The sequence below is a fragment of the Papio anubis genome, chromosome 6 (assembly GCF_008728515.1).
Source record: "Papio anubis isolate 15944 chromosome 6, Panubis1.0, whole genome shotgun sequence".
In the NCBI taxonomy this organism is placed as follows: domain Eukaryota; kingdom Metazoa; phylum Chordata; class Mammalia; order Primates; family Cercopithecidae; genus Papio; species Papio anubis.
Window position 1 is genome coordinate 153037460 of NC_044981.1, and position 10057 is coordinate 153047516.

A 10057-nucleotide genomic window follows, 5' to 3' on the forward strand; every position below is an offset into this window, starting at 1 on the left:
ATTGTTGGCCGGACGTGGTGGCTCACACCGGTAATCCCAGCACTTTGGGAGGCCGAGGTGGGCAGATCACAAGGTCAGGAGTTCAAGACCAGCCTGGCCAACATAGTGAAACCTCATCTCTACTAAAAATTAAAAAAAAAAAAAATTAGCCGGCCGTGGTGGCAGTTACCTGTAGTCCCAGCTACTTGGGAAGTTGAGGCAGGAGGGAGGAGGAGGAAGGAAGAGGAGGGAGGAAGAGGTTGCAGTGAGCCGAGATCGCACCACTGCACTCCAGCCTGGGTGACACAGTGAGACTCTGTCTCAAAAAAAAGAATTGTTAGGATTGTTATACTGACCTTGCTATGAGGGTATTTGTCTGTATACTTAAGGCCATATTAAATATCTAAGAAACTACTTTATTTTTTAATATCAGGAAATCACTCTAAGAGTTAAGAATGCAACATTTTTGTATATTTGTTATTTTAACATGCTGCACAGTTCAAAATAAATGAAGTTATTTTTAAATCATCACATATGTGATGGGGCTGTGCTAGTTACTGGGAATACTAATGTATAAGATAGTCTGAGTCTTCAAGAGCTTATAGTTAGGTAGAAATCCTTATAGTACAGATAAAATATAAGTTAAAAAGAATAATATAGATCACCCAATACTTAAAAATATTTCCTTTACAGTAAAGTTTGTTTTAACTTGATAGTACACACAAAAGATTTATAGCATATGTAGTGTAGAGGTTAACAGCGTGTTTAACCCACAGTGCCACTAATAAGTAAGTAATTCCTTTCAGAGTTACTGATGTAAGCTAAAAAGAAGGAATAAAGGGAGATGGAAAAGAAGATTAATAGGAGAAGAGAACCTAAGTTGGTGGGGGCCCATGATGGCAGGTAGAAGAAAGAAAAAGGTATATTTGGTTGAAATGTAGATATGTTTCAGATGTCTTTAGGGCCTTCTGAGCCCTAGAAATCAAAGGTTAATTAAAACCTATCTGATTGGGAAATTAGGCACAGAATGATAAGGGTAAATATAATGATAGAACATTTATAATGTGGTTTCTGATTCATAAGCCACTAAGGTCACAACCTCTTGAACCGTGCTGACTTTTAGTCAAATACAGTATATGAATTTGCCCTTATGTTAAATCATCTTAGTAAAATAAAATAAAATGAATTCTTGATTTTTGTTTCAGTGTCTTTGCAAGATATAACAATGAGGAAAGCTTTCCGAAGTTCTACAATTCAAGACCAGCAGCTTTTTGATCGCAAGACTTTGCCTATTCCATTACAGGAGACGTACGATGTTTGTGAACAGCCTCCACCTCTCAATATACTCACTCCTTATAGGTAGGTAGGTTAATAAATGGTAGCCCTATTATTTATCTCAGACTTCAGATTGAAATGCTAAATCCCCAAACATTCTTTATTTCATTGGGCTTCTAGCCAACACAGAGAGCCCTCTCTGTCTACTACCTTTGGAAAAACCTTTGTTTTATTCACTGGATGAATTCCTAAGATTCTGGCATACAAAAGACAAGACCTATTCAAAAGAGTTGTTTTGACAAGTTAAGAAAAGCCATTGGTAAACTTACTAATATAAAGAGATAAGGAGTCATTATTGTCCTTTTAATTTAATTTTTAACCAAATGGAAAAAGCTCAAAATTCTGTCCTTCTAACAAAATAAACATTATAATTTTTGCTTGTTTTGTCTACTCTTTTTTTTTTTTTTTTTTGAGGCAGAGTCTCGCTCTGTCACTCAGGCTCACTGCAAGCTCCGCCTCCCGGGTTCATGCCATTCTCCTGCGTCAGCCTACCGAGTAGCTGGGACTACAGGTGCCCATCACCAAGCCTGGCTAATTTTTTGTATTTTTAATAGAGACGGGGTTTCACTGTGTTAGCCAGGATGGTCTCCATCTGACCTCGTGATCCGCCCGCCTCGGCCTCCCAAAGTGCTGGGATTACAGGTGTGAGCCACTGCGCCCGGCCTGTTTCGTCTACTCTTGATTTGTGTGCATTAACTTCTTATATAATGAATAGGTAGTACCTTAAAATGCTTTTTACCACTTTGAATAAAATCCGGAATTATTTAACCTTTTTTTGAAGTTCTTTCATGTAGTTTGTTAAATGGGTAATTTAAGATGTATGACACATCCTGAATAAAATAGTATTTAGAGAGTTATTTGAAATTGTAAGTCAGTGTGCAGATCATTAGATACAAATGTGACTGTTAGAATGACTATTACATGATGTATTTTGGATTTAGTAAGATAAATCATAGTATTGGCAGAAACTTCAAAATTTCTCTATTCTAGATGATGTTATTGTCTTTTCAGGCTTTTATCTTTGGCAGAGCTATTTGTAATTATTGGAATTGCCCAAAGGACTTTTGAGAAAATTTGGGATTCAGCAGAAGTTAGGGATGAAAATTGCCCAGCTGTACTTTGAAGTATTAGTACTAACTCAGAAAAGCATCTGGTTTTCCTCTTTTCTTTGTTTCCTCAGATTTGTGAGAAATTTTCTATTAGTGCAATATTCAATTTTATTTTGTCAATATTTTAACACGAGCTGTATTTTATTGATATAAGAGGATAAACATTTTAGTGAAATTATTTCTGTTCTGATTGCCTAAGTCTTACTAATGTGTGTTTTAATTGATACATTTCAGAGATGATGGTAAAGAAGGTCTGAAGTTTTATACCAATCCTTCATATTTCTTTGATCTATGGAAAGAAAAAATGTTGCAAGATACAGAGGATAAGAGGAAGGAAAAGAGGAAGCAGAAGGTATTACAAGAGATTAAAAAATTGAGGTTAATTTTTGTATATTTGTGTTTTGTTGCATATATTGAACTTCATTAATCTTGTATTTTGACAGTTTTATTTTATTGGGTCCATATAGTTAAATACTGAAGTCTTTTTATAACTCCACAGAAAGAACACACTCTGATGGGGAGCAGATGAGCAATTAGGTTATTAGAGTATGGCATAATAAGTGCCGTAGCAGAGGTATGCATAAAGGGTTTAGATAACACAAAATAGCATCTGCTTTAGCTAGCAGCCAGGGTAAACACTTCCAACAAAGCTTATAATGAATCTTGAAGAACAGATAGGAGTTAGTTAGGTGGACCAAGGAAGAGAGGAACATTTTGGTAAGAAGGAACAATGGAATCTTATACAGATATTGGTAACGTAGATTAAGCTAATATTTTCTGGCTACAGAGCACATCCTAAACGTTTCTCTCCTAAATGTGTTGGAGAGGTTATTATATTCACATGAAATTTCTGTTATTTCTGTTGTCATTTTCCACTTTCTAATAAAATTCACTTCTATCTGCTTTATATTTCATGTTAATGATAACTGAAAACACAGAAGGTTGAAGCAAAGTTAGATTTAGGCTGAATTATGAAGGAGGCAAGTTCTGTCTTTATCATCTCTCTGGTTCTCCTGTAACTATCTCCGCTTTCCCTAATCCCTGTATAATGCCGTTGTATTGTCTTCTTTGCTAGATGGTAACCCAGTATTCTAGCTAACATTTGCAAACTAGTGACTGGCAAGCCAGATTATGCCTGTAGGGAGTGTTTCATTTGCCAAACACAGAGGTTTTTAAATTTTGGAACTAGAGTGCCTGAGATGGACATATCTGTCTAGCTCACCACATGCCCCATCTTACACCCGACTGACTTCATTCATGTATGTTATCCGCTTGGCCGCTTTGGGCATTTGAATTTGTTACACTTACTCTAGCCCTTTCTATACTTTCTCCCCCAGTTTTGAATCACTTTTTGTTTTATTGTTTAAAGACAATGTTTTCTGTTGAGTTATATAGTTATTATGGGTTAATTAGATAATTGAATTTTTTTCTAATGTGTTGGCTAACTAATCAGTTACTTCCCAGATAACATAACCTTAGTACATTTTTACATTTCGATTAGAGGTAGGCAATGCCATTAATGGTAGAAATTTCAAACTAATGCCTGTGGAGCAAGGGTTCATGAATCTTTTTTCATGTGAAAGACTTTCTGACCTCAAATCGTATTCTTTAGGCGTACTATTTTGTGTCTGGCGCCATCAGTTCAAATTAGGGGTTAAACAAAACATGGCAGGAAACTGGGACTATAGCACACTGGCTAAGATTTAACTCGGAATGTACAAGTGAACCATTTCTGTGTTACTTTTACTATATTACGATGACATTGTCTTTTTTAGTGTTGATGTTAGAATGTTATTTTGATTGTTATAACCTCTTTTTTAAAAAATTAGCACTTAAGCATTTGACTTTGTTTCAATACATCTGTTATAGCAGAAAAATCTAGATCGTCCTCATGAACCAGAAAAAGTGCCAAGAGCACCTCATGACAGGCGGCGAGAATGGCAGAAGCTGGCCCAAGGTCCAGAGCTGGCTGAAGATGATGCTAATCTCTTACATAAGCATATTGAAGTTGCTAATGGTCCAGCCTCTCATTTTGAAACAAGGTTTCTTTACTTTTGTTTTTGTTTTTTTAAAAAAATGATAAAACATTGGCTTTATTTGTAATATCTGTACTTCTAAGTCTTGAGTCCTAAACTGTTGAACAGGCAGACCCTGTTATAAATATAGAGATTACTTCAAAATCCCGACCACTGTGGGCCTACTAAAGTCAGGCCTTGAGCAGGTCATTTTCATACCTGGACTTTAGTTTTGTCATCTGTAGAAAGAGGTGGTTGGAGTGGCTGATCTTTAGGGTTGTTTTAGCTTTAGTGTGAAATCTCAATAGTCTCTCAATATTTCGGGCACAGTCTGCTAGAATTTTGTAATAGAAGTGTAGGGTCTGGGATTTTTTTGAAATACTATTGATTTATTGCATATAAAATAGGAGTGAAGAAGGGGTTCTGTTTTGTTCCTTTTGCTTTCCCCTGACTTCCTTTCTTTGCCACATCACCTACCTCAGATACATTAGGACTTTCAAACAAAAGTATTCATCCCTTTTGTAGAAAAGAATAGGTCTTTTTCCTTTCTCAGTGGCCAGGGGCCCTAACTAAATAACATACTACCAGCAAACACATTAAACTGGCATCTCTCTATGAAGACATTTACTTGGGTATAGTCATGTTTGTTTGTTTGTTTTGAGACAAAATCTCGCTCTATCACCCAGGCTGGAGTGCAGTGGTGTGATCTCGGCTCACTGCAACCTCTAACTCCTGGGTTCAAGCGATTCTCCTACCTCAGCCTCCCAAGTAGCTGGAATTACAGGCACACGCTACCACGCCCAGCTAATTTTTGTATTTTTAGTAGAGATGGGGTCTCACCATGTTGGCCAGGCTGGTCTTGAACTCATGACCTCAAGTGATCTGCCTGTTTTGGCCTCCCAAAGTGCTGGGATTGCATGTGTGAGCCACTGTGCCCAGCCTAGTCATATGATTTTTTAATGGAGAAGAGCTTAAGGTTTTCTTTTAAGTAATATACATATAAATTATCGGGCCATAAGTGTACAACATCTTGACCTATTTTAGGAGAAATATACATCTGAGAGATACTATGTATCTGTATTACTGAAAGAATTGACATTAAAAAATTATAGACACATTTATTTCTACTACAGTTGAGTAATTAAGGTACTTATCTGGCTCACTAAATACAGTAATTTCTGACTTGCTGTGTGCACATCTGTTAAATCCAACTTTGTCCCCAGAATGTACTAGTAAATATTTATAAATCTTAACATGTTTGAGGTATCTGAAATTTTGCTTACATCTAAGTCACATGTTGCTATGTTACTCAGCTGTTTTCTGAGTACCCTTGCACGTTTAAAACAGCAGAAGGACAGAAACAATATAGCTAGCCGCCTCTGTGCTGTTAGTATCGGGGAGGCCTTTCTCTCTGGTGCAAGACTTTTAGAAGTCATTTGAGAGCACACCGAGATATACTAATAGTAGAAAACTCATTTTCCTATTCTACCTTTCTGTCATTGGCATCTTCTTATAAAGAAAAAAACTGAAATAGAGGCAGATAGCTTTCCACACAATTTGCTAAAAGTTAATTATTTTCTTGTTTATTAGATTACGTATGTAATGCTTTTCATCCTGTGAGTTGAATTAGTATTCTGTTATAAAATAATAAAATAACTGATGGTCATCATAGTAGATCTCTAAATCAACAAGTAAGGGTTACATTGTGAGCAGCATTCTTTGTTTTAAAAGCAGGATTAATGTAATACTTTTCTGAAAGTTTCTTAAAAATAGTTAAAATGTTGGCATTGAAAGGATAAACTTTAAATATTTAATATCTCATGTAGAACACTTTTCCTCCCAATAATTCAAGAAAAATTCACTGATACTGTATATTTCTTTTAGACCTCAGACATACGTGGATCATATGGATGGATCGTACTCACTTTCTGCCTTGCCATTTAGTCAGATGAGTGAGCTTCTGACTAGAGCTGAGGAAAGGGTATTAGTCAGACCACATGAACCACCTCCGCCTCCACCAATGCATGGAGCAGGAGATGCGAAACCGATACCCACCTGTATCAGGTATGTTGGATCAAGCATATGATGTTTTATCTTAGGAGTCAGTAACTTTTTCTTTCAAGGATGAGATAGTAAGTATTTTTGGCTTTCAGGGCTTACAGTTTTTGTCACAAGTACTCAATTCTGCCATTGTTGCATGAAAGCCACCATAGACTATACATAAACAAATGTGTCTGCATTTAAATAAACTCTGTTTATAAAAACAGGGAGCAGGTCTGATTTGGTCTATGGGGCATTATTTGTAATCTTCTGGTTAGAGCTGACACACTCTCCTAGGAAAATTTAGCTAATAAGAATTTAAAGACTAAAGCCTGTTTCATTTTATTATAGTGTTGTTATTAAGCATATCATGTGCAGTGTATTAAGAAAAATTAAGGATTTTTTGGAATGTGGGTAACAGTCTAAGAAATGGGAACCAAAGATGTGATTATTAATACTAATTTGGTATTAAGGAAAATACTTAAAGAATTTCAGAGAGGATTGGCAGTTGCTCATAATAATCTTTCTGTAAAGCTATTTTGAAGTTTAATCTTGTCAGTTATTATCCAAATGATAAATTTCTAATAGAGAAATATTAGGGAAATTTTCTAATAGAGATATAGAGATCAGCTTTACAATTTTCAGTTAAAAATCCAATTTTCTATCACTGACTCATTTGATGTTCCATCCTCAGGAAAAGAGAGAGCTGTGAATTTCTTTCTGTGGTTTGTAATTAGCTGTCATTGATGTAACTGAAATAGCATATGATGAGACTTAATAGTTTCAGTATAAATACAACATTATATTGGCCACAAGTATTGCTACAAAATTGCATTATGATCAATGTTGAGTCATTACAGAGACTCCTATCAGTATAGAATTGAGCATTTTATTTATCAAAGTGAGCCTAAAATGTCTGAGTGGATGCAAAAGTTACATGAAGGAATGAGACTATTTAGACTATTACAAACCAAAGCACCACTCAGTAACTTTTTTTGTTGATGTGCTTTTAGTTCTTTTTTTCCCTAAATACTGTTGAAGATGTTAAATTTCTATAGGAGCATGTTAATGGATCTATTTTGATATAATTACTGATAGTCATTTATAGTTTGTGTGGTTAGATTTTCTCTTTAGGCTTTTCTCTTGTAATAACTTGCTAGAATCTCTTTGTCATTTCAGTTCTGCTACAGGTTTGATAGAAAATCGCCCTCAGTCACCGGCTACAGGCAGAACACCTGTGTTTGTGAGCCCCACTCCCCCACCTCCTCCACCACCTCTTCCATCTGCCTTGTCAACTTCCTCTTTAAGAGCTTCAATGACTTCAACTCCTCCCCCTCCAGTGCCTCCCCCACCTCCACCTCCAACCACTGCTTTGCAAGCTCCAGCAGTACCACCACCTCCAGCTCCTCTTCAGATTGCCCCTGGAGTTCTTCACCCAGCTCCTCCTCCAATTGCACCTCCTCTAGTACAGCCCTCTCCACCAGTAGCTAGAGCTGCCCCAGTATGTGAAACTGTACCAGTTCATCCACTCCCACAAGGTGAAGTTCAGGGGCTGCCTCCACCCCCACCACCGCCTCCTCTGCCTCCACCTGGCATTCGACCATCATCACCTGTCACAGTTACAGCTCTTGCTCATCCTCCCTCTGGGCTACATCCAACTCCATCTACTGCCCCAGGTCCCCATGTTCCATTAATGCCTCCATCTCCTCCATCACAAGTTATACCTGCTTCTGAGCCAAAGCGCCATCCATCAACCCTACCTGTAATCAGTGATGCCAGGAGTGTGCTACTGGAAGCAATACGAAAAGGTAATTTTCTCAGCTCCATGAAAAGCATTGCTATAGTAGCATTGGAAACTTTCTAAATATTTAAGACAAAGATGTGTTCTTTATTTATAAAATTTTAGGTGATCATGTTGTGTACAAATGGCCTTTAGAAAGTAAAGCTATATCCAACTTATATTTAAAATCATTTTCCAGAAAATAGATCACATTTGATCATTTTATTTTCATGCTTTTTGGTATCCTTAAAATGTTTATTGAGTGAATGAGAAATTTAATATATCAGACTTGTGTTATAGAACATTTAATTAAAACCCTTTATATTATGCTTAATGTGTATATTAACTCCTTTAAAAATAGTATTTTCTTCAATGTTAAGGCTGTTCATTTCGGGTATCCATGACACTTACTCTACCAGATGCCTTTAAAGGAGTGAGGTTCCTCCCTTAGTAACAAAGGAAAGACTTCTCTTATTCATTCATTTATTGTCATTATTTCCTAAGCAATGACTGTAGGCCAGGCACTGAGCATATAAAATGAATAATAGTGCCTTTCCCTCAAGTACAATGGATAATGAAGCCACAGAAAATATATTCAACAATGTTTAATTTATTTGACCATTGGGATGATAGAAGAAATGTACCACCTCATTAATTTTTTAGGGGGTGGTAAGCAGGGAGGTATAGTAGACCATGATGGATAAATAAACTCTAGATACCTACTGGGATACCTGGTAAGTTTTACCAACTAATAACACAGATAACATAAAGATTTAATGCCTCTCTCAGTATGATTTCTTCACATTCTTTTCTGATCTTTTTATTTTTCCTATTAGTATTTCTCATGTGTATTTGATTTTATTCCAGAAATGTTAATAATATCAAGTATTTAGTATTTAGTATTTTGATTTAAATGAATGGTTTGGATTCACTATATCAGGTATTCAACTACGCAAAGTAGAAGAGCAGCGTGAACAGGAAGCTAAACATGAACGCATTGAAAATGATGTTGCCACCATCCTGTCTCGCCGTATTGCTGTTGAATATAGTGATTCGGAAGATGATTCAGAATTTGATGAAGTAGATTGGTTGGAGTAAGAAAAATGCATTGATAAATATTACAAAACTGAATGCAAATGTCCTTTGTGGTGCTTGTTCCTTGAAAATGTTGGTCATTCTAGTGTTTTGCTTTCTTTTCCTTATAATAAATGACCCTTTTCCTCCATAACTTTTGATTTCTAAGGAAAATATTAGCATACATTTCAAACTAAATGTTTTACAGTGGCTTATCTTTTTCTTCCCCCTGAAAAGACTAATTTGGTCAAATAAACCACTAAGTATTAAGCATGGACAGCTGTTGTTAGAGTAGCAGATTCAGTTTTTTGATATATCTTAATTGTGTACTTTGTGAATTTTAATTTAAAGAAAGCAACTGAATTGAAATCTTGAGGGCAGCTGTATCTATTAATGAGCCTTATTCCATTTCCTGATGTTTTAAAAGAAGAAACACTGCCTTGATTATATGAATACACTCAGAAAGTACATTTAGCTTGTAGTGTTGAATTCTCTTAAAGGAATGCTTGAATTTTTTCATTATTGTTTTATTGTTTTTATATACTTGCCTTATTTGAATGTTTAGCAGTATCCCCTTCCCACTTACATATTGTGTGATATGATTTTGCTTGCCTATAGGAGTTAAAAACTTTTCCATGTGAAATACTCTGACTTAAACATACATGTAACTTACGTAACTGTTAAGAATAACAGTCTGATTTAATAAATGGTTCATTTTAAAAGTT

General features: G+C 35.9%; 1 protein-coding gene across 9 annotated transcripts in view; it reads left to right on the forward strand.

The window, feature by feature from the left end:
* LOC116275380 (wiskott-Aldrich syndrome protein family member 1) overlaps positions 1 to 10057 on the forward strand; it is a 73232-nt gene extending 63175 nt beyond the window's left edge. For 8 of the 9 annotated variants that reach the window (XM_031667510.1, XM_031667515.1, XM_031667508.1 and 5 more), the window contains 6 exons: positions 1185 to 1338; positions 2658 to 2775; positions 4293 to 4465; positions 6323 to 6502; positions 7658 to 8286; positions 9199 to 10057. In XM_031667510.1, the coding sequence (XP_031523370.1) occupies positions 1185 to 1338; positions 2658 to 2775; positions 4293 to 4465; positions 6323 to 6502; positions 7658 to 8286; positions 9199 to 9356 (1412 nt within the window). In that variant the 3' untranslated portion in view covers positions 9357 to 10057. The remainder of the gene's footprint in view (positions 1 to 1184; positions 1339 to 2657; positions 2776 to 4292; positions 4466 to 6322; positions 6503 to 7657; positions 8287 to 9198) is intronic. The other variant, XM_031667516.1, reaches the window with a different exon arrangement.